We start from the raw sequence: 23,522 nt of genomic DNA, 5'->3' as shown, positions 1-23,522 counted from the left end.
CTTGGAAGCAACCAGCGTCGAAAGGTACTTATATAAGGAGAAAACCTGTCTTCTAATTCCGGACGATAACGTATGCTAGATAAAGAGTAGCATCGATCGGTTGTAGGCGTTCTGAATACAAGCGCTGGGTAGGCAGTGCTGGGGTCTTTCGGCTCGGATTAGAATTCCAGGAACGCCTCGTGGCACAACAAGTAACAGGACATCAACTCGCGAACCTCGCATCCTAGTAGGTTGATGACTTTACCCCCACTTCGGGAAAGACGGCCTGTTGCAAGCTCATGACTATCCCATGTCGTCTCCCATGCCGTCCGACATAAGTCTCCTTTACCTGCGTATGTAGAGCTCCGTTAATTCTGGCCAGAGACTCTTGCCACAACCAAAGAACCTAGGGCCTTAGGGGGAATTCTGAAATATACGTTTAGGGAGGTGAGCAGCTAAACAAGGTATAAAATAGCCACGCTGTTTATCAGGTTGAGCTGCCCTTTTCTTGCAACAGTTTTGATCTTGATATGGCATGAGAAAACGATACTAGATTTACACAATGCATACGGTTTACTAGCATCAGTACCAGGTAGTTAAGAAGCAAATACTTGGATACTTTCAAACCTGCATGGTGGCGACCAGCGGCAAGCCACGAGCCACTTGCATCGTCGAGCCGCCTTCCATTGTTCCATTAGGCTTCTAGTCTGCGGGTAATCGAAGCTCATAAGGGGGGTTGTCTGGGGTTCAGGTGCATACTCACAATCCTCCCCCGGTCTTTATAGATATGGATGACCCATGCTAGTTGAAGTGAAGCGATAGTCATGCTCTTGGTATGTCGGTGAGAAGGCTAACGCTTCAAGTCAATACCATATTAGTTTGCTGTAGTATTAATAATGGCAGCAAACGCGTCTCTACACGTATCCGACTCCGCCTATTCGTGATCGTATGAGCATTTCCTATCTTCTCTTCCAGTCCGTGGCGGCTCATTTTTATGATTTAAATAAACCTCGTCGGTAGTAATTTTCCTTGGAGCCGCCACTAGTTTCTTTCCTCGATGCCCGATAGACGGCTGCCGGGTGACAGCGGCATCGGTGTAACCAGGAAGGAGGATTGTAGGATATGTCATACGTTAAACAAGATAGCAACGAAGCTTTAAACCTGGGTTTTGGCCAGTAGTCACCACTTCGAGTAGATTGCCAATCCTCCGCGTGGTTGATACAATGTTCCGCATATTAACCATACAGTATCGCGACGCAAGATAGCCGAATTTCGCATGTCACATTGCTGTAACTGGGGATATCGCTTTGTTTCGAGTTGAGAATCTTTTCCCAGCATAGCTGGACTGCCTTAGAAGCAGTTATTTGCCGGCATTGACCAAGAATGTGAACAAGAAGGATTATGCTGGAGTCTGAGTTTCCAAGACCGCCGTTTCATCCTGTAGAATAGAATACAATTATGGAGACTAGCAATATACCTAGCCATCATCACATGGCCGAATCCGCATCCCTTTGCGCCATGTCAGTCTAAACGTGAGCCAAATACATAGAGACGGCTCAGCTCGTTTCTGTATTCGTCATAAGAAATGTAAGGGGTAGGGAAAACATCAATCGTACATAGAACGAATATCCTATACCAAGCTACACGCGCGATCCACACGCTCGTATACGGCTGTATGCTCTAAAATGTATTAGCATTCTCTTTATCCAAATCGGGTTGTCTCCATACTATAAAGACGCGCTTGGTTCATGCTATTGAGATATAACGCTGAGTAGGTACGTTTAGAACACGGGTTCGTAAACTTAATTCAGATAGATAGGTAGTTAGTTAACTAAGTCCACATACTCGATATAACAGTCGTTTCGTATGAAAGGCAACCTAGTGGATTCAGACTATCTCCGCCGATAGTCACGACGAGGACGATCTCTTTCTAGATCTTTTCCACATCGGTCGTCATGTCGGTACCTAATAGCGCGATCATCCCTTCGGTGGTCATCGTACCGATTCCTATCACGAGGCTTGTCTCTCACTGGGCTTCTACTTCGCGACTGCGGTGCCCCATCTTGGTCGCGTCCATATCCGCCGTCCCGGCGTCTAGCTTGATCTGCATCGTTACGGTTTCTATTTTCATCTTTATCTCCGAAGCGATCGGGATCTCGGGCCCGCCTATCATCTTGATCACGACCGTCTCTCTGTCGCCTGTGCCGGCCGCGCATTTCTTCCTCCCCGTAAACCATGCTGTAATGATCTTCGGTGCCTTCGTGACCGTCCTCTTCCCTGTACTTCCTCCATTTCTCCAGCTCTTTAACACCGCCCCATCCGCCACCTTCACGCTTGCGTTTCCGCTTCGCATTTTCCCCACCCCTCCAGACCTCGGCTAACTTGCTCACACTCTGACTGAAGTCAACGTGTATCCTTCGGTCGTCAATGAGCACTCCTTGCATCTTAAAATAAGCCGCTTCGCATGCGCCCTTGTCCTCGAATTCTACAAAGGCATACTGTAAACTGTCTCCTGTCTTCTTGTCGCGTATGACCTCGCACGATAAAATCTTGCCGAAGCGACTGAAGATAAGCTCAAGGTCGGAATCGGTGGTCACGGGGTTGAGCTTGCACACGAAAAGTACATTCTCGGGAGGCTTGACTTCGGCAAATGGAAGATCGCCCATCATCTCGAGGGTTAAAGCCTGGGCGCGGGCATCCCTCTCACGCCGCACCTTCTCTGCCGCCTCCTCGTCTATCTCTTCGGTTAAAGGCGCATCATCGGCGATTCGAACCGTAGCGAGCTGCGCCTGAGACGGGGGAGGTGATTGGCTGGGCTCTCGTAGGCCGGATGGGTCGGAATAGGGGTCGTCAAGAATGATTGTGTGTTTTATGCGAATGTCAACGAGCGGATGGCCATCTTTGTCAGTAATGGCATTGTTGACTTTCTCCAGTACATCAAACCCCTCGACGACCTTGCCAAAGATAGCCGCCTTTCCGTCTAAATAATCTGTGTTGTCGCCGAGCGTGACAATGAATTGGCTGCCGGCAACACGAGCATCGGGATCGGATGGATGTGGAGCAGTAGCCATAGAGACAGTGCCTCTCTCGAGATGTCTCAACTTTGGATGAAATGTAGCGCTAAATGTTTTCTTGGAGGCCCCGGAGATGAGTCCCCATATAGAGGAACCGCCATCAGAAGCGGAAGAGGTCGGGCCAAGAGGGTCGCCAGTTTGGAAGGAAAAGTTCTGTTGGATAGAATGTACGGGCGAGAAGTTGTAGTACTTAACCTTGCAGAGTTTTATGAAATTCTCGCATTCTTTTGGCGCGTAATCAACTAACAAGTCTATCACTACGTCGCCGGCGCTTGTTTCGAGCAAGACTGACATCTTTTCTTTATCCTTTCTGCTAGGGCGTTGTAATTAAGACGAGACGATAGCAATAATACATAACATGAGATGGGCTAAACTCTGGTGAATTAGGAGCGCGTTAGAAGGTGGGAGGAGGAGGGATCGTCATTAAGAGGTAGGCATTTAGGCGGATGTAGTTGTATAAAAAAGGGAATAAATTGATGAGACGCGAAGGCAAAGAATAAACCTTAAGCTGTGACGCACTTTGAGTGTTACCCGGATACCTGTGGCTGTGTGATTATGTGGCTGCGTACGAAAAATCAAACATAGACGGCCAGCATTAGGTACATGTACCCCGCGTCTATACATTGAATTTTCCAACAACATCAATTAAAGACATTGAAGCTATCACAACTCAAGTTGTCTCTTATACTAATTAGCACGCTTTGAATATGTAAACTATTTCAATTATTTTTCAATTGCAATGGCATAGTGATATGTACCTAGGTAGTTTTAGGTACCTATGTAGGGTACCTAATGTAAATATATCCATGAATCTCAAAATTGCATCCTTTACGGAAAACTTTAATTAAACAATATTCGTCCCATTTATAGCTCCCTTCCAAGGAAAAAATTTTTTGGCACGCCCATCTCTCACCAAACGGCCAAGAAGCATTTCATCGCGAAGTCGCCGATGAAAAACTTGAGATAAATTTTGATGATATGATATGCCGCACAAAACTGGCTGCCAGGTTCCCGAACGCCATCCGAATTCAAATAGGTATCGAGTTCCCAAGCCCAAATCAAATATTCCTTTAACCCCCAATCCAACACGGTCCGTCTAATACCTTTGTTTTCCTTCCCGTCTTAAAATTAACCAACTTTTCCACACTTCACTCCATCCCTTGACCCCTTTTCCTTCTTCGCCCACCTAGTCAGAACTACCGTGGCTTCGCCGTCTTCGTCCGCTGCGCAGCTCTCTTTCCGTGTCCATCAATCGCGTCTGTACCCAAGTTCTCATTTCTTGGTCCTTCCGCACTGTCTCGCAGTTAAGCAGCTCCGTCAGAGCCCTCTTGAGGCCCTCATTCACGTCGAAGAGCTTCTGTTCTCCTGCTGCCATCTCATCGATCAACGATTCGTCTAGCACCGGTTCTAGCTGAGTCTGCGAGCTTCGGTATCCCGAGCTCCTAACAGAGGACAACGATGACCTTCGATGGTTCCGTGAGGGCGAAGGAGAGAGCTTGAGGGACGGACTACCACTGAATGACCTAGTGGGTGAGACTGAAGGCGAAGTAACTGCAGTAGAAGACGTCGTATATGAAGGACAGAGATCGTGCATATGTTGCCGAAGCTCTTCGTGTTGGTTCTGCAATAAGAGGTACTTATGCATAGCGAAGTCGATATTGTGATACAGAACCGAATTGGGTCCCGATTCCATCAGCTCATCTGTGTAATGCATGTTGATGTCGCGATAGAACATGTTCAATCCGTATTATGTGTCTAACGGCGAGCTGCATTGAATTGAAGGTGTGTCCAAGTTGGCAGGAATGGGACACGAGTCGAGCTGTCGAGTTACCAATCGATCGGCGGTGGGATAGTGCCGGATGTAAGTGGACTTGGTGGATTTTCGTCTCGGAGTGTGAACAACGGACCAGCTTCCGTGTAAGTGTACTGGCGTCCTGTCGATCTGACGATCACAATTGCAACGTCGTCCCCTTTTACAGACGACAACACAAGTATTCGAGTTTCTAGGAAAGGAATGCGGGATAATCGGTGTGAAATACAACGTTCCTAAATGAGGTTGAAATGTAGGGAACAATTGAGCTGATGCTGTCGGGGTTATAAACCAAGACAGGGGGGGAAGGCCTTTAGATTATTATATTTCCCGGGTTGCTGCAATTTCTGGGAGACTGCCTTTGGACCGGGGTTCGACACCAAAAATTTCCGTGCAGATATCAGGAAATAATGTGAAATGGTCCTCAGGGCACACCAAGGTTGGCGCCGCTAGAAATATAGCCGATGAATTGAGTTTGTCGATCTGGTCTCCGGCTCGTTGTTGGGTAATTCAGAAATGCTATAAGTCACCAAGATTCCTCGAGTATTTGTGTTGCCGGTGGAACCTTGAAGAAACTGTCGGGAGCACCCGATTTTGTATGGTGAATACCTCCTAATGTATGTGTGGATGTATGGATGTGTAGAGATGTGGATGTGTGGAGTCGAAAAAGGTGTGGTTTTATGTAGTGTAATGTATGTAGATAGCACCAGGCTTGCTTGGGTAGCTCTAGGAGCATTAAAGGGGATAGTGGAAATCTAGCTCAGAAACCTCCAAATGCTAATGGGGGGGATGACTAGCTTGCAGATATTGCAGATAAGACGTAATAGAAAAATAAGCACTATCAATAGAAGCACACGAACGCCTATTATGACCTCGTCGAGACGAATACAAAGGATGGGTGGCGGAAACGATCGCAAGGCGCATCAAGGTCGCCAATATAGCGATTAATATTTTTCAAATTTAGTAAGGTGGAGTTTAGGAGTTGGAGGAAAGGCGGTGTTTAGCTAAGAAACCGTTGGTCTTCCCGTTGCTGGACTAGACTCGGCCGTGTTTGTAGCAAGTTTACTACTGCGGTAAGGTGGACAAAAAAAAAAGCTGAAGCTCCCTGTTTGCAAATGGTAGGGGCTCGACGACGTGATTGCAGGTAAATTATTGGGGCCAACAGGGTCGAGACCGGACTCAAAGCTTGGTTAGGCGTCGGAACCATCCAACCAAACTCAACGATGGCGTCGATATTTCAAAGGTTGATGTCAATATTATACAACTCAGCAGCTGTAAAAGCGGTGCTACCAGCAGGGTAGGATAAGCTAGGTAGGTAGGTATGTATGTATGCGATGCTGACCTGTCACTTATGTTGCCCAAACGCTTCAAGGCTGGAACTGAACGAGTAAAGGACTTTCGAGCACCTTTTATTAGCGAGTTTGCCGAGGATATATGAGTAAGATTATCCGGGAGGACGCAGCTATATACATGGAAAACGCCATTACAACTTGACCATTAAAGACATGGGTTTCTAGAAGAGGCAAAACAGAAAGTTGATTCTACTGGTTACGTTTAACGATAGCAATATAACACCTGATAGTGGCGCGTTTCGTCCAGTATTTGGAGCTTAAGTATCTTGTTACCGTAAAAAGAGCTCCGGTAGGTGAAGGCAAAGTGCATATGAAGAAGCTACCTGATGAATAGTGTGCCAGTTAAGCTCTTTCTTATTGATTGAAATCCAGGAGGTGGTACGGTATCTTGGCTGCTTGTATGTACATATTGTACCCAGGTAATCCCTGGAGAAGGTGTGGAGAAATGTTATAGGCAAGGATAATGCCTTGTAATGCAGATATATGTGTATTATGTACATAGCTAAGGGATGATGGGGATGATCTGTAACGATATGTGCATCTCACACAGTGTTGCTAAAGACTATACATACATACAGGTAATACCTAGCACTGCCCATCGCTAATCTGCTTGCTTCAGCACGGTCCAATACATAGAGACATAGATACGACGCTCCTTAATTAGGTTAGGTAGGTACATAGATATGTAGCGTTCTCTTCTATCTAAGTCAAAGATTGCTAAACTACCTCTTTCATAATAATGGAAGCTCTTTATGTTTATACTGATATCAGGAGTCTCTCCGTTTTTTCCCTTTAAAACATTTAAATTCCGCCTCTCATTTGTGCAAATTGGCCAATAGGAACAAACCACACGCGTTTACAAACGAAGGATTAGTGTTAATGATGAGGGAATGACGTCCACGAGAGGTTTAAAATAGGACACCTAAAATAGGCAAGTTGCCATGACACATTCATCTTCTTTAGCACTGTATCATAGGTACTGTGCCCGCTTGACCTGGAAGTACCCGAGGTCAATAAGTGCCTCGTTTTTGCATCAGCCCAACCTGTGGCTTCGCATAGCCTAATCCTCATTCGACACTCAAAGGTCTAGAACAACACATACGCTTCCATACCAGCGAGACTATCACGTTGCCAGAATCGGGGCTAGTCGGAAAATCAGTTTAAATTGTGTAATAGATATGGACTGGCAATCATGTGGGTTAGTGTTCTAGAGATATTCGATGATGATTCAACGTCGTTTTGAAGTCGGGAATCGGGATCCGTAGAGCGTTCACAAAGGGTGACGAAATATTAGGGTGTGCCAATTTTTAGAGCACCCAAGTAGGTTTCTATCGAAACACTTACAAGCCACTCATCGCCCATGTCCGATCGCTTTTACTTATCATTCATACAAGAGGAATACGTACATTCAATATATTACTCCCTCCTAGTAGTGCCCCCGAAATTCGACACGTCTATTTCATGAAGTTCTAGAACGGGAGCCTACAAGTCCTCGTTGGATTAGATGATAACCTGGCATGAGATATCCACCTCGTCGGTAATTGGCGCTCTTGGTCTTTACAATTCCGGCAGATTCGATCAGAAGACGTAAGATAGGATCATATTCTCGTCGTATTGTTGATAGTGTATAGTGCTTAATCTATGAGATAAACAGAGGCAACATGACTTCAGATCGTCTTATCACGTAGTTCTACCCACATTCAGCGGACAAGGAGCTCCGAAAGGCCGTTGGTGTGCTACATTATCAGGGCCGTCAAAGGAATAGCATGTATTAGCAAAAACGGCTCAACCGGCATCAATCAGACAGATGAATAATTGGAACTCGGTGATCGACATGATCCATGAAATAGCATGTCGTTAATGTACGCCCCGCCCCCCAATCCATTATATCTATCCGCTAAAAGCAAGGATACTGTTCCAAAAGGGCGGAATCAGCTCAGCTGTACCTGCAGAACATTATGTTGATCCAAGTTCAACGTTGGTACTACACAGCTAGACTTAGAAAAGAAGCAGGTTTATACACAAACGCTATCTGATAACTAACGAAGCGACCCATACGTTACATTCGTATATCTAAATGTGCAGGTGAAGGAGGGGGTGGGATCATTTCTCATGTAAACGTATCTTACGAGCATAGGAGATATGTACTACCACGGTATCCCCAGGGTTTACCCCAGTCTTACCCCAGAGATTCGTGGCATAGAGCCTGTCGCCAATCGTGTAATGCCATGACTTCATCGTCTAGGTCCACCGTAAGTCCTGGCGGGCCATATCCATGTATGGTTCTTCGGATCATTGCCCGTGGCCAGTTTACCGAACCTCCTATTCCACCCAGTTCTGCCAATGATCGGACGGATCCGATGTATTACTTAAGGCTTATATAGTCCGCTTCCCCTTTCTGAGTTTATACGCGTACCCATACCTACACACATATATATATAATAGGGCGGCGCTTTAAAATCATATCAATCTAAGCAAACTCAAGTACCGAAGTCAAAGCTCTAGGAACAACTTTTCGCCATTGCTGGAAGGCCATTATAAAAGCTGTCAACTAGAGCATTACGAATCTTCTAATCCCTAACCAGACTAGTTATGACAGACCTGAATTTCTAATAGGTAGTTCGTAAAAATATGACAGATCATAATTCTATGGGCGGTTTACTTCGGGTGAAAAGAACTACCCCGCAATCCGATATCGTGATTTTGGTCCTCTTACACGTAGTTAACATCAAGGTTTATGTATTATCGCGATATTTTCCCAAGTCCTAGTGATGGCGAACCAACTTCCATCTAATATATTGGTCGTTGGGGCGACAGGTACTATTGGTAAATACATTACCGAGGCTATACTCTCAGCCGGCCCCCATGTTGGTCGTCAAGTTTCCATCTTCACGTCGCCCGCCACAGCATCTAGTCCAGACAAGGAGGCCCTACTATCGTCATGGAAGTCTCGGGGGTTATCAGTCATCACAGGCGATCTTAGCAGCGCTGATGATGTTCGAAACGCGTACAATGGCATAGATACAGTTGTCTCGTGCTTGGGAAGAAATGCGCTAGCTAGTCAAATTGAACTGCTAAAGCTTGCGGAAGAGAGCAACGTGCAGTGGTTTTTCCCTAGCGAATATGGCACGGATATCGAATACGATGCTTCTAGTAAAAATGAAAAGCCGCACCAGAACAAGCTCAGAGTACGAGAATTTATCCGTGAGAATTTGAAGAAGGTCAAGTGCACTTATGTTGTAACCGGTCCGTATATCGAGATGTATTTGGTACTTGCGCCAGTAGCTAAAGAGGCCGGAGGATATGATGCCAAGTCAAAGAAGGCCGTGGTCATTGGAAGCGGAGACGGCAAAGTTGGTTTTACAAGCATGCCCGAGTAAGCTTCTTGGTTTCATACAAAGCAGCAGTAACTATTCAACTCATCCCGCTAACATGGTGTAGCGTTGGTAAGCTAGTGGTTGCAGCTCTCCGACACCCCGAAGTATCAACGGGGAAAGTCCTCAAAGTCCAATCGTTTGTTACGACACCGAACGCTATCCTGGCAGAATTTGAGAAGCAGACTGGGTCAAAGTGGACGGTCGACCATACACCAAACCAGAAGCTTCGCGAGATGGAGAATGAAAGGTGGAATGCTAACGATCCGATTGCAACGCTATACACGCTGAAGCGTATCTGGGCTGAAGGCGGTACACTATATGACAAGACTGATAATGAGATATTGGGTCTCACATCGGGAGACATGGAACCATTAAGCACTGTTGTAGAGAGGGCTATCAGCGGGAAAGGATATTGAGGTCCGTTCTGCATGGGTGTAAATTATTTCTATATTTGCCCATGGTTGGCTATCTTACAGATATTTCCTGGTTGTAGATATTCAATAGATGACTAGAACTCGGTAGGATAAATGAAACATGACTCATTCATATATAAACCTAAATACGCGTCTCTCTATATAATTGTCAAGGTTGTGGTTGCAGGTTTGCATGTTAAGAGTGTTATCTTAATAATATGTAATACTTCACTTACACCAAACCTAACCTACACATACAGGTCAGAAGAGACAAACCGAATAAACTGATATATATAAATGAAGAAGATATTGTATTCTAAATGTAATATGCATAAGCCATGATTAAATTAAGTACCTCCGAGGTATCTGTATGTTTAGATTCTACATTAGATGCTATACACATATATTTTATTATGATGAAAGCCGGAATGCCCCGCTGAAAACAATTAACAAGCTTATCGATAAAAGTCGGTGATCGAAAAAAAAATTTACGGTTTAGAGTCCCTTGCAATCCCATGTCGGCGCATTTCATTAGCTCAATCAACTTTGTTTTTTTTCACCTTTTTAATCCTATCATAATAATTATAATCAATTCTGAATTCTGGACTCAGCTTCTGCTCACGCCAGCTCCCCCACCCCCTGCGCGATGGCAGACAACACAGCTTCAACACCGCTCGACAAGAAACTCAAGTCGCATAAGAAACATAAACGACACCATGAAGCCGATGGTACCGAGGGCAACGAGCGAAAGCACAAGAAATCAAAAAGTAGCAGCAATGCTCCTGCCACAGAACCAGAATATTCAATCCAGATAGAGGCCAAGTTGCCTGACGCGCTTATACCAGAGACCGAAGCAGACGGCAACGACAGCAAAGCAGGAAAGAAGAAGAAGAGGCCAAGACATAAGGACAGGGACCGGACCACGGACAAGACAGATGAGCACCAAATAGTGCAAAATAGCGCAGTGGACGGAAGCACCTCCAAAAAGGACAAGAAAAAGTCAAAGGAACATAAGAAGAAACATGACAAGATCAATGTGGTGTCGTCAGTCATTCCAAATAGTCAACCAGACCCAAAGACACAGGACCAAGAAACAGAGGATCCCGAACCGGATTCTATGGATATCGACTCAGACCCAGCCGAGACTTCTAATTCGGACGAATTCGGACAAAAGCCGGCGGCGAGCGAATATCCCTTCTTCACACAAACCGTTTCACAGTACCTCCCTCTGTTTCCATCAGGTTTAATTGAGCCCATAGAAGGTTTTGCAGACCAGCATCTGAGACCTCTGCTCAACCGCTATGTTCCAAGCTTTCGTGGTGTTCTACTAGCTTATCGAAACCCCCGCATTGGAGAGGCACCAGGTAGGGGGTCACTGACTGAAGAAAGCAAGGCAAAGGAGACCGTCCTGCTTGAGTCCATCAACGAATATGCGGTAGCTTTTGGGTGGTTGACGGTCGACGTGGACTTATTCCGTCCGTCTCGAGGCGCGTCCATGGAAGGTATAGTGAATCTACAAGGCGAGGGCCATATCGGAGTCGTCTGCTGGGACATGTTTAATGCCTCTATCGAAGCAGCGCGATTGCCTCACGGCTGGCGCTGGGTTGATTTGCTGTCCAAAGACAAAGATAAAGGCAAATATAGTGGTAAGGGCAAGAAAGCCGACAGGGACAAGACAGCTGAGGAAGCCAAACTCCCGACACCCGAACCCTTTGACAACCCAAACGATGACACCACTCAGATGCATACTACCGGTTACTGGGTAAATGAGACCGGGAGGAGAATACGAGGAGGGGCTAAGATCTACTTCCGGATCAAGCATTATGAAGTTGGCATCAGCGGCGATTACGGATACCTAAGTATCGAAGGTACGATGTTGGCCAAGGAAGAAGAGAAGGCTAAGAATGCTGAGGAAATGGAGGTCTTAAGACGGCGTAGGCTGAAGCATGGCGGCGTATTACGGAAAGAGCAGAAGCGCTTGCCGGAATTCAGCATGACCAAGTTCGGCGTGAACGAAAACGAAAACGACGAGGCTCAGCGTGCCCCCGTACAATGGGTACCAAGTCGTCCAGGAAGTGACACCGAATAAGTAAATCATAAACATATGTTTAATCTTTCTCGGTCATTTCGGAGTAGGTGAATACTAGCGTAACTAGGTCGGCCGAAGATTATCGAAACTGCGGCTAATATCGATATAGCTATGAAAAGAAACGTGGTTGACTAGGTCCGCGTGGACAGTAAAAGGGTCAAATTGTGGTCAACGTTAAGTTGGAATCTGAAAGAAGGGGAAATGCTTTAAGCAATACCAAATTTTCGGTGTGCAGCGTTTTTTGCTTGTCTATTAAACAAACCTCTTATTTATAACTCTAGGTTGGGCCAACACAACTTCAGTAGGTATGTTAGCACACATACTATTCCCCTGTTAAGAATATTCGACATGGTAGAAAAACATACCAGGAACATATCAGGAGATATCTAAGTTTTCAGCGGATCAAGGGATAAAGTAGAGAAAAAAAGAGTGGTGACAATCGTAAATTCAACCAAGTCATTAGAGGATTAATGTTGATTGGCCGATAGCGAAACCAAGAGGATTGGGATTACTAACCCCTCTAAGATGAAATCTAAGGTGAGATATATTGCGTCGCATAATCGTAACTATCTACCTGGTAGTTACCTCTCTCTGGTGTCTACCTGACCTTAGATATATATTCATAATGGCCTCTTCGTTTCCGCAGTTTCGCCTCCTCCCCGCCGAGCTTCGCTATAAGATATGGCGTCTCGCTATATCGCATCGCTTCGTCCCAGCGAGGTTGAAGTTAGACCTGGATGCTTGGAATGCCGCAACAGAATCAGATTGGGTGCAGGTTCACTACCGCATCATCTATGACGAAAGGATGCCACCTCTCCCATGTCTAATCCTGGCTAACCACGAGGCGCGGCAAGAGATAATAAAGAGCTATAAGCCGCTCCAGATCAGTAGGGATACCGTAAGACGGTCTCTAGGAACCCAATCGGTGGATGAAATAGCTCTCGATATCATGTGTAGCAGCTCTAGGATCACGCAGTTCAATGTGGAGAGCGACGTGCTCGAATGGGCGGAACCACGACGCTGGAGTACTGGTACTCGAGAACTACCGTATCCGATTTTTCTAGCAGCGTGCTTGTCGGTGAGACATGTCAGAATAGAGTACGACCTCTCGATGCATACGCAGCTGGAGACTCTAGCTTTGGCTGTTCTGGACCAAGACCAACAACTTGAGACGCTAACCATTGGTCTCAACGTCGAATTACGCTCTGGGAAATTGGACTCCCAATTCCGACTGGCAAGAAGTCCGCCTGGTCTTAGTTTATTCTTCCTCGACAAATTCGTAGAGTGGAAGGAGGTTGATGATATCCTATCGCAATATCCGACTTGTCTCCTCTACAGAACGAGCCCGGACGACCCCATACAAGGCTTGCATCCTCTGATCAACAAGACCCTGACAAAAGGATACTCGCCCGCCCAAATGCCCCTGGCACCTAGAACACGCCTAGACACGCGATTTTCCATCTACGAAGTACTCCGGCCAGGAAAACTAAAAGATGAAGGATCCTCACTCTCACTAGACTGGGCCTACCAGCAAGGATCGAAAGTGTTCATCTTGGACCGCTTTGATAACAGACACGTATGTGCAGATTATACCTTTTTGCTATCGTTGCCATTTTTGGTTGTGCCTTTTCCCGTCCTGCAACCTAAAAAAGGATGAGTAGTTAATTCCATTTTAATCTAGTTCTGGTACTACGAAGGTATACAGGTGGATATTCTTCTATGGCTCCAACGGCTGAGAGATGTTAACGATGGTCATAACTTAATGATTCCTTGCCATGGGTTTTGCGTGCCTGATTATGGGCTGCCATAGCCTTACGAATTATAAGGAGGAGAGTTCCTACACGGGTACATAGGTAAATGATAGGTATCATTTAAGGTTAGATACCTGTTATATCGTTTTTGAATGTTGGGAACTTGGAAGTCATAGGCCGGCTATTACAAGGTTAACCTACCTAGTTATATGTATCAATGTTAAGGTTTGTTGCGCAGCTGCGTTAAGTCAATGCATGGTACAATACGGATCCGTACCTACCTACCTAGGTAGGTACCTAAATTAAACTGTCGTCCTACGTGTATCTACATGTATCTATGTACCTTTATCTGCTGTCTCCGTACCTACATAAAAGGTAGGCACATCCACATGCCTAAACATTTAATGAAGCTGCACCTGAAGCTGCACCTGGAGCTGCGCATGTAATACAATACATAAACCTGTCATAAACTTGCAGGATCATGTGGTTGGCATTTTATATTCTAACATGAATCAATTGAGAATTTCCTCCTCGATTCTATGTTTCATTCCAATAACTACCTATTATCTATTCTAGTTAGTTAATCTATGATTCTATCTAGTTTAGCTATTGAATTAGAATAGGTTTCAATATCAGAAATGGCGTCGTCCTCCGGGCTACGACAGTGCATCAGAGATGTCTCGCCATATCTTATCCTCTTAGTCGTCATTAGCACCCTCGGCCCGTTGCAGTTCGGTTTTCATCTTGTAAGTCTCATCACCTGGTTGTTTTCTTTTATCACTAATCTAACCTCATATCCTACCACTTTCTAGGCCGAACTTAATGCACCTCAAGATGTCATCTCCTGTCGGGTCAGGCAGCAGCCCGTATCGCGATTCTCCGCCGCCCTATCCCTCATGTCGTCGTCGTCCCCGAACAATGATCAAGCGACTGCTTCCTCTGCACTACCCGATTGCGTACCTATGGACGATGCTCAGTTCGCCGTTGTATCGAGTATGTTTACGCTCGGCGGTCTGGCCGGTGCTCTCGGGAGTGGACCCATCGCCTCCGCTAAGGGTCGCCTTGTGGCCATGAGGCTGACCAGCTTATTTTATATTGTCGGCTCTATTATCGAGACTCTCGGGAGTTCTATTGCTACGCTAGCCGTTGGCCGTATCTTCTCGGGTGTCGGTGCCGGCGCCGCCACTGTCATCGTGCCCATTTACATCAGCGAGGTAGCACCTCCCCGCGAACGTGGTACGTTCGGCGCCATGACACAGGTCAGCATCAATGTTGGTATACTGGTTACACAAACTATGGGATATTTCTTAAGCTATGGCTCTGCATGGCGATGGATACTGGGCGCCGGTATCCTTATCGCCGCTGTCCAGGGCTTTGGCTTGTTACTAATCCCGGAAAGCCCAGTTTGGCTGGCGGCAAATGAGAGTGTTGCTCAGGCGAGACGTATATTACAAAGGATCCGAGGACGACATTACGATATCGGGGAGGAGACTTCTACGTGGGGGGATTCTGCAGTGATCCCAGAGGAAGAGGGACTTCTCAACGATCCTTCTAGCGGCCCTAGGAAAGGATCGACCTCGAGCAAAGCCAGCCTTAAGAATAATGGGACTCTCGGCTTCGTGGAGGTAGTAAAAGACCCTTTATACCGTCCCGCCCTTATTGCAGCCGTCGGTGTCATGTGCGCACAACAATTATGCGGTATCAATTCCATCATCATGTATTCGGTGTCGCTTCTCCGAGATCTCCTGCCGATTAACTCGGCATTGTTGACGATCATAATATCAGCCATCAATCTTATCACGACCGTTGCGTGTTCGCCGTTGCCAGATAAGTTCGGAAGGAAAACCTGTCTCCTCCTTTCGATTTTCGGACAGGGTGCGAGCGCGCTCGTACTGGCCTTGTCTATCTTATTCGAGACTAAGATCCTCTCAGCAATTACGGTTCTTTTCTTCGTAGCCTTTTTTGCTGTTGGACTCGGACCGGTACCGTTCATTCTTGCCTCTGAGCTAGTTGGGCAAGAAGCAGTCGGTGCGACCCAGTCCTGTTGTCTGGGTGCAAATTATATTGCTACGTTCTTAGTGGCCCAGTTCTTCCCGATTATTAATGTTGCTCTGAACGAGCGACTTGGAGGTGCCGGCTGGGTCTACTTCATATTTACCGCATTAGCCGTCCTATGTGGGTTATTTGTGCTTTCGCGCGTACCAGAGACTAAGGGAAAGAGGGATGCGGACGAAGTTTGGGGCCGAACACAGCGGCTCGATTAAGATGGGCTACGGGTTCTGATTTATATACCTGCCTACCTACCTACATAAACAAACATATAGCAGTTACATGATGAAATTGGCAAATCGATTTTTCTATTTAAATTATGGCTTTCCGGGCAGAAGCCTTTGATATTTGATGGTATGCTCAAGTTGCATTATGGCAGCTCTGACGCCGTCTACAACATGTAGTTGAGAGTGGGCAAATCCTTCTCCCATTTCTTCCTTGGCAGCCTCTCGGATGATGTCCTCCAACCCGGCCATTCCCGCGCAGCCCATAACAATGCAACGAACGCGGCCCTTAGAAAGAAGTCTCTTAGTTGCTTCTTTGAGCTTCCGCCTCACGATGGCGGGGTCAATGCCGTGGTGGAAATCAGAGGCATTCAGGCCGGTAGATTCAACTCCGGCAAACTTTGAATTTTCGGTACCAGGACTTCTTGTCTCTGCACCGAGGAAATTATCCACACCCGTAGCTAAGTGCTCCTCCCAGAACTTTCCTGTAGTGATGATACCCCATGCCTCGCCGTATGCGAGCACCGATAAGGCTGCTAGTATACTAGCCTCGAAAATTCCAGTGACGACGTTGGGGTATTTTGTATGGTCATGCTGCATGGCTGGTACGAGCGGATGTACGCTATAGCACGCGATCACGACCCCGTCGTAATCCACACCGTTATGATAAGAGGTCTCTAAGTCCTTGAGCACAGCTGCAGTGCTCTCTTCGAGGTCCTTCCCGTCGTTGATACTTGCGGGCGCGCCCTCGGGGCCTGTGTATGTGTGAATTTCGGTTGACTGCAGATAATGTTAAGGTGAGTTTTAGGTTTTAGACCTTGTTATCCATTTCTCGGTGGTCTTGCAAAGTTCGAGGGATAAGAGAGTAAGGTGAATCATAGGAGGTCATAGGAGGTCTAGAGAGGTGATCGGGTCATGTGTTAACGCACGTATGGTAAATCTATAGAGCCAATGACGACGTTCATGCCGTCAGTCATAACCTTAGAGGAGTTGGGATTTAAGACCAAGATCTTGGTCGTTTTCCCTCGAACAAGTTGGGTGCCCATAGTTGTTGGTTTTGGTTTCGTTCTCAGGGAAGAAATAGTTGAATAAATTTCATACCAAGGTAGGGTAGTTTTTGATAAAGAAAATCTCCAATGTAAGCTAATCTAGCTACCTACCTAGTTAAAGCTTATTTAACTATTACCATGGAACTTACCTACATATGTATCTACCTGTTAATACAATTTTATATTCTCATATCCGCTCGCACATTAGACGCAACCTAAGGCTACCTAGGCATTCATTTATACCACTAGGTTACCATATATGGATTCTACAGCTAGATTGACTCGTGGCTCATCTTCTGCGGGGCGACGGTTGTAAGTGAGGGGTATCACCTGACAAGAGCTGACTTTAGTACATGTATATATGTAATTCCGGGTAACTAACTATGTACATGTACCAGGTTACATCTTCGTATGTAGCTTTAGGTACCTAGGTACTTCATACTTTTACATAATGAGCTTAGCTCAAATTATGGGGTTTGGAGATTCCTCAGCCACATGGCCAACGTCAGACCGTCTCGGCCTCAGCCTCAGATGGAACTTGGGTTTCGCAAGGTTCACGCCCGTTAAATGAAAGGTAACCTGGTACTTAACATCAACTGACGAACGCCTAACCTCCAAAACTAAACCCCACCCACCGAAGCTGCAAGCAGCCTCGCCCACAGCTGGCGAGCACGGCTTAACGTTATTTTATTTCTATATCTTCGTTCGTTCTAGACGTTGCCGAAAGGTTTTGTCGAAAACATGGCAGCTCCTCCTCCCATCGGTTAGTAACATTATTGCTTTCTGTCTGCTACACCAAGTTAGCTCGAGCTACCCCTATGCCTAACATACTACAATAGTTCTCGATGGAGGTACCGGTTTCCTAAAGGTCGGATACGCCGCACAAAACTTTCCCGAATTCCAATATCCCTCTATTATCGGCCGACCCATCCTACGAACGGAGGAGAAGAACAGTGACAATGATTTTGTCCTCAAGGATATCATGTGCGGTGACGAGGCGGCGGCTGCACGAACCATGCTCCAAGTCTCCTATCCCATGGAGAACGGTATTGTGAAGAAATGGGACGATATGCAGCACCTCTGGGATTACACATTCTACGAGAAGATGAAGATTGATCCCAAAGGACGCAAGATCTTGCTTACCGAACCCCCTATGAACCCCCTGAAGAACCGGGAACAGATGTGCGAGGTCATGTTCGAGCGCTACGGTTTCGGGGGCGTCTACGTAGCCATCCAAGCCGTGCTAGCCTTGTATGCTCAAGGTAAATACTTAGCCTCCCAAGTATCTGGAAAGTTTCGACTTAACATAAGCTAGGTCTGAGCTCCGGTGTCGTCGTCGATTCTGGCGACGGAGTTACACATATCGTCCCCGTTTACGAGTCAGTCGTGCTCAATCATCTCACTCGGAGACTTGACGTGGCCGGGCGAGACGTAACACGCAATCTCATCGCCCTGCTTCTACGACGAGGGTATGCGCTCAACCGAACGGCCGACTTCGAGACTGTGCGTCAAATTAAAGAGAAGCTGTGCTATGTTTCATACGATCTAGAATTAGATAAGCGTCTTAGCGAGGATACAACGGTGCTGGTGGAGAGCTACACATTACCTGACGGGCGAGTAATCCGAGTAGGTAGTGAGCGGTTTGAAGCTCCCGAGTGTCTGTTCCAGCCTCACTTGGTAGATTGTGAACAGCCGGGTATCGCCGAGTTCCTATTCAACACCATCCAGGCTGCCGATGTTGATGTGCGCTCTTCTCTTTTCAAAGCGATCGTCTTGTCTGGTGGCAGCAGCATGTATCCAGGTCTCCCGTCACGGTTGGAGAAGGAGCTGAAGCAATTATGGCTCACGCGTGTACTTGGTGGCAATTCTGAAAGACTGAATAAGTTCAAGGTGAGGATAGAGGACCCTCCTCGCCGTCGGCATATGGTTTTCTTGGGCGGAGCAGTGTTGGCCAACATCATGGCCGACAAAGAGAGTATGTGGATCACGCAACAAGAATGGGCTGAGCAAGGGCCGAGGATTCTGGAGAAGCTAGGGCCTCGATAGACCCGGGCAAGTCCATTTAACTAGCAGTCGAGAAGGAGTTCAGAGTACCATGCCCGTGGAGTTTATAAAGTTGTAGCAAAATGACTTAAAATGACCTTAAGTGAATTAGCCTAAGGCGACATTTGATCTTATTTATTTCATACAATGCAATTCCAATAGACACAGCCTTCTGGAGTGAGCATAGGGTCTAGTGTACGCAAGTATACCTAGGTATTTGTGCAAGTACTATTCCCGATAATAAGCTATAACAACCTGAACATACCTAACCTAAGGCAGGTAGGTACACATACATATCCATAGATCTATATATGCTATACCTAAAATATAGGTAGGTACCTAGAAGGTTGGTGTTGTAGGTACCTACATGCACCTATTGGATACCAGGAGTGACTGCGCCACGATAGCACTAGCCACATTCATCATCCGGGGTCAAACTAGTAGGTACCTAGGTAGTCTTTAACCTCCGGCTACCTAAAGTTCACGGACGGAAACAGCTAACCTACCTACCTAACCTAGTAAGAAGCTACCTACCATGAAATAACGGAAAGCGTCACCTTCCCAGCTATCATGATCGTTTTTTAACTCCGCATATTTTCCAACATTCAGTGCATTTATAATTTATTCATAAGAGATAGCTGCGTATTTCCTTCTATCATATTCTTTATTGACTTGGTTTTAATCCGCTCGGATTCCCGTCTCGTTCGACATTAGCTTTTAGTCATGTGGATTATTGATCATTAATGAATTACGGTAACATTCAAAACAATTACAACAAACGGCTACCTGACGGAAACGTATGTGACGCCCCATCATCCTCATCATCTCCATTATTTTCAGTCAGAATCCTATCGATATCCGAGACGCCCGACTCCTTTGAAATTTTGGAGTCCCAACCAATACGAGGATATCTCGTGGCCGAAAAGAGACACGCAGAGACGCACGGGCGCTCAAGCGCATACATAGAAGATAATCCACGGCTGAGTGAGCCAATACGTAGTGGATGAGCAAAGAAAGACCTGTCTCATCTCACCCGACGCTGCCGGAAGACCCGCTGGGTGCGCGCCTGATCAGTTTCCTGTCTAAATCTGTATTGCCGTATCTGTATCTGAGTCCATATCTGAGTCCAAATCTAGATCTGGTCTGATCGGGATCTGATCCATCCAACACACGAGTACAAGCATCATAGTACCACGACACCACAGCACAGCACAGCACAGCACTATAGCACTACAGATAAACCATGAGTCTCACCAATCCCTCTTCGGGTGCGGCGTCAGGTCCAGCGTCAACTTCTGCAAGAAACCAAACCCTTAAAAGAAGCGTACAGGCCGTTTTCGAAGGTATGCAGCTCAACAAATATCTTCTTGTTAATTGTGTCTTTTTCTGTTTGGTTACTTTTCGTATATCGACCGCTTGTTCGCATTCGTCCACCATTTTCTACTTGCTCCTTTCGGTTATAAAATCTCACAACATCTAAGTCGCCCCTTAATTGGTGGCCTTCGGACTGTATTCGACCTTGGCAAAATGTTGCGCCGCTGACAATCTCCCCCTATTAAATTTCTGTCTTTATAGCTCTTACTTTGGTCTTGATTCTTATTTTGTTTCTCTCCGCCCCTTTCTCTCCTTTTTCCTTCCATCTAGAGAAGTACTGTGTATCATGGTACTTGGGAAAGGCTTTGGCAATCCTCTATCGTACCGTCGAACACAACCACAGGAGGACAATAAAGTGTCCCACGGCCCTACAAACGTGGGCTTTCCTCTTACCGAATCTATAGAGCCTAGACCGATGCATCCTTTAATGACCGCTTTTCAACCACATACTTCACTGTTTCGTAGTCAATGTATTACAGTCACTTTATTCATTTTCTCTCTATCATGGAAACCCTTATAAAGTTAGCAATTAGCTAATCCGTATATAGACCCTATCGATAGAGGCGGCAATGTGGGTTATCAGTCTAAAGTCAAAGTTGTCGACAAGTATAAAGTCATCGGCTTCATCAGTAGTGGAACCTATGGCCGGGTGTACAAGGCCGTCAGCCGGCAAGGTCAGCCGGGCGAGTTTGCTATCAAGAAGTTCAAACCCGACAAGGAAGGGGAGCAGATACAGTATTCGGGCATATCACAATCAGCCGTGCGCGAGATGGCGCTTTGTTCAGAGCTTAGCCACGAGAACGTTATCCGCCTAGTGGAGATCATATTAGAGGATAAGTGTATATTTATGGTGTTCGAATATGCCGAGCATGATCTCTTACAGATCATCCACCACCATACCCAGCAACCGCGCCATAGCATTCCTCCCTCCACGGTGAAAAGCATCATGTTCCAGCTGCTGAATGGGTGCCAATATCTACACAGCAACTGGGTTCTCCATCGAGACCTTAAGCCTGCCAACATCATGGTAACCTCAAGCGGGCAAGTCAAAATTGGCGATTTAGGGCTGGCCCGACTATTTCATAAACCACTACATTCTCTATGGAGCGGCGATAAGGTAGTCGTGACGATATGGTATCGTGCTCCTGAATTGCTACTAGGTAGTCGACACTACACCCCGGCGATAGACATGTGGGCGGTTGGTTGTATTTTCGCTGAGTTGCTATCGTTGCGACCTATCTTCAAAGGGGAGGAAGCTAAGATGGATAAAAAAACGGTGCCTTTCCAACGTAACCAGATGCAGAAAATTGTTGACATTATGGGTATGCCTACTAAGGAGCGCTGGCCCTACCTATCGAGTATGCCTGAGTACAACAACTTGAGCATGTTACAGCCGCCTATGCTACATCCGGGTCATCACCACCATCATCACCATCACAGCAAATCATCAGCATCGACGAGTCACCTCGAGAAATGGTACTACAGTACCATCGGTGCACACTCATCAACCTCATCCCCTAATTCCAACGGCAGCCTCGCGGCCCTCGGGGTTGAGGGCTACAAACTGCTTTCGGGTCTACTAGAGTACGACCCTGAGCGGCGGCTTACAGCAGCACAGGCACTACAGCACCCGTTCTTCCAAGCAACGTCGTCGGGCGGTGGCATCAGCGTGACGGCAGGCTGCTTCGAGGGTCTCAAGGTGGCGTACCCGCAACGTCGCGTTAGCCAGGACGATAATGATATCCGCACCGCCAGCCTACCTGGCACTAAGCGCTCGGGTTTACCGGACGATAGTATCGTTAGGCCCGTAAAAAGGGTAAAGGAGGCTTAGGAGGCTTAGAAAGCTCAGTAGAAGGTTGAGTATATCCAGAAACTCAGAGAAACCAAATAGGCTAGGTTGGCTAAAACAGCTAGGCCAGCTTAGCCGGGGCATGGTGTTGCTCAGGAGAGGAGTCAGGTCCATTGTTCTGTCCGGTTCAAGAGCCGATAAGTGAGCCGATGAAGGTCCAGGTCGGATGACATGTCCATACCACAGGCTACTTGTATTAATTTGCCATTTACGGAGGGGCAACTTGGAGTTTAGTCTCAAACATGACGGAGTAACGGTGGTCCTGGTTGGGACTAGGAACTGCACTAACATTGGTATTGGCGTACATCATCAGACAGGTTACGTATAAATGTTTCAAGGATGGAATATGAAAACAATTGAGATTCTGCTATTCGATATGCCGTATATATTGCTTGTCCGCAGACTGCCCACCCTCGTAGTTGATATAGGTGAATACAAGTAGATCAATCTACATTCCATCTTAGCAAAACGACCTGGGCTGCAAAATCTTAATACACTTGAGTGATTAACACGGGTTTTGTCAATCTAATATATTTTCATTGCTCGATTCTGAAGCGAAAGTAATAGACAACCCCGTCCGCTCCTCAAACAGTTAGGAACAGAAACTGCCAGTATTACAATATTACTATACGACAAGACACAAGTAGCACCAACCCCCCTACTGCCCTTTACAAATTAACTAACGCGGGATGATGCGGATACCCCTGTCCTTTCCTTTACTCTGCTCTCTATCCCTTTAGACTGCGTTCGCCTAGTATACCGCCCCTGTTCGTATCGTGAAAAGACTCTGATGTGTGACGGATGGATTCGTGACATGATTGATAGACTAAAAGAACCAAAAATTTTGGTGACAGAAAAGGGGCCGCTCTAAGTGCTTCCAACGCCGAGGGGATTGGGTATATATATATTATCCACTTTGTCCGGCTCCGGTGTGTATTTACCATTGCATACTCGAGCTTCATACAAAGTAGGGGTTATGACGGCCTGTCGCAGCACGGGCTTGGTCTCGCCTCTTTCCATTCCTCCCCCGCACTCACTCGCAACTGACTGGAACTGCAGACGGAGCTGTATATATATACGGCACGGTAA

General features: G+C 46.5%; 9 protein-coding genes across 9 annotated transcripts; 6 read left to right on the top strand and 3 right to left on the bottom strand.

Annotated features, from left to right (window-relative positions):
* Nucleotides 1-1,465: 1,465 nt before the first annotated feature.
* On the bottom strand, nucleotides 1,466-3,718 carry F4813DRAFT_241558 (cyclophilin-like protein). The gene is made up of 2 exons (XM_049240031.1): nucleotides 1,708-3,718; nucleotides 1,466-1,659 (listed from the first exon to the last, which is right to left on the bottom strand). Exon 1 carries the CDS (start codon nucleotides 3,345-3,347, stop codon nucleotides 1,872-1,874), a length of 1,476 nt encoding a protein of 491 aa, XP_049095820.1. The 5' UTR covers nucleotides 3,348-3,718; the 3' UTR covers nucleotides 1,466-1,659; nucleotides 1,708-1,871.
* Nucleotides 3,719-4,239: 521 nt separating this feature from the next.
* On the bottom strand, nucleotides 4,240-4,767 carry F4813DRAFT_393234 (uncharacterized protein; the record flags this gene model as incomplete). The annotated part of the gene is made up of 1 exon (XM_049247390.1): nucleotides 4,240-4,767. The coding sequence occupies one exon, from the start codon at nucleotides 4,765-4,767 to the stop codon at nucleotides 4,240-4,242; it is 528 nt and encodes a 175-aa protein (XP_049095819.1).
* Nucleotides 4,768-8,864: 4,097 nt separating this feature from the next.
* Nucleotides 8,865-10,154, top strand: F4813DRAFT_241526 (NAD(P)-binding protein). The gene is made up of 2 exons (XM_049240030.1): nucleotides 8,865-9,591; nucleotides 9,657-10,154. The coding sequence occupies exons 1-2, from the start codon at nucleotides 8,987-8,989 to the stop codon at nucleotides 10,006-10,008; spliced, it is 957 nt and encodes a 318-aa protein (XP_049095818.1). The 5' UTR covers nucleotides 8,865-8,986; the 3' UTR covers nucleotides 10,009-10,154.
* A 363-nt stretch (nucleotides 10,155-10,517) lies between these two features.
* F4813DRAFT_241496 (uncharacterized protein) lies at nucleotides 10,518-12,407 on the top strand. Its single transcript, XM_049240028.1, has one exon. It carries the CDS (start codon nucleotides 10,652-10,654, stop codon nucleotides 12,092-12,094), a length of 1,443 nt encoding a protein of 480 aa, XP_049095817.1. The 5' UTR covers nucleotides 10,518-10,651; the 3' UTR covers nucleotides 12,095-12,407.
* Nucleotides 12,408-14,103, top strand: F4813DRAFT_241512 (uncharacterized protein). Its single transcript, XM_049240029.1, has one exon. It carries the CDS (start codon nucleotides 12,720-12,722, stop codon nucleotides 13,749-13,751), a length of 1,032 nt encoding a protein of 343 aa, XP_049095816.1. The 5' UTR covers nucleotides 12,408-12,719; the 3' UTR covers nucleotides 13,752-14,103.
* Nucleotides 14,104-14,260: 157 nt separating this feature from the next.
* On the top strand, nucleotides 14,261-16,160 carry F4813DRAFT_241395 (general substrate transporter). Its single transcript, XM_049240027.1, has 3 exons — nucleotides 14,261-14,420; nucleotides 14,469-14,591; nucleotides 14,658-16,160. The coding sequence occupies exons 1-3, from the start codon at nucleotides 14,385-14,387 to the stop codon at nucleotides 16,107-16,109; spliced, it is 1,611 nt and encodes a 536-aa protein (XP_049095815.1). The 5' UTR covers nucleotides 14,261-14,384; the 3' UTR covers nucleotides 16,110-16,160.
* Nucleotides 16,161-17,682, bottom strand: F4813DRAFT_241373 (Asp/Glu/hydantoin racemase). The gene is made up of 3 exons (XM_049240026.1): nucleotides 17,550-17,682; nucleotides 17,048-17,497; nucleotides 16,161-16,898 (listed from the first exon to the last, which is right to left on the bottom strand). The coding sequence occupies exons 2-3, from the start codon at nucleotides 17,162-17,164 to the stop codon at nucleotides 16,212-16,214; spliced, it is 804 nt and encodes a 267-aa protein (XP_049095814.1). The 5' UTR covers nucleotides 17,165-17,497; nucleotides 17,550-17,682; the 3' UTR covers nucleotides 16,161-16,211.
* On the top strand, nucleotides 17,529-19,393 carry F4813DRAFT_372989 (actin family). Its single transcript, XM_049244764.1, has 3 exons — nucleotides 17,529-17,930; nucleotides 18,007-18,429; nucleotides 18,483-19,393. The coding sequence occupies exons 1-3, from the start codon at nucleotides 17,909-17,911 to the stop codon at nucleotides 19,211-19,213; spliced, it is 1,176 nt and encodes a 391-aa protein (XP_049095813.1). The 5' UTR covers nucleotides 17,529-17,908; the 3' UTR covers nucleotides 19,214-19,393.
* Nucleotides 19,394-20,410: 1,017 nt separating this feature from the next.
* F4813DRAFT_372986 (meiotic mRNA stability protein kinase SSN3) lies at nucleotides 20,411-22,892 on the top strand. Its single transcript, XM_049244763.1, has 2 exons — nucleotides 20,411-21,054; nucleotides 21,133-22,892. Exons 1-2 carry the CDS (start codon nucleotides 20,871-20,873, stop codon nucleotides 22,413-22,415), a joined length of 1,467 nt encoding a protein of 488 aa, XP_049095812.1. The 5' UTR covers nucleotides 20,411-20,870; the 3' UTR covers nucleotides 22,416-22,892.
* Nucleotides 22,893-23,522: the final 630 nt, after the last annotated feature.

The sequence above is a fragment of the Daldinia decipiens genome (assembly GCF_022478715.1).
Source record: "Daldinia decipiens strain CBS 113046 unplaced genomic scaffold F4813scaffold_42, whole genome shotgun sequence".
Lineage (NCBI taxonomy): Eukaryota > Fungi > Ascomycota > Sordariomycetes > Xylariales > Hypoxylaceae > Daldinia > Daldinia decipiens.
The sequence above is the reverse complement of the archived record's forward strand: the minus strand, read 5'-3'. Positions and strand labels throughout refer to the sequence as shown.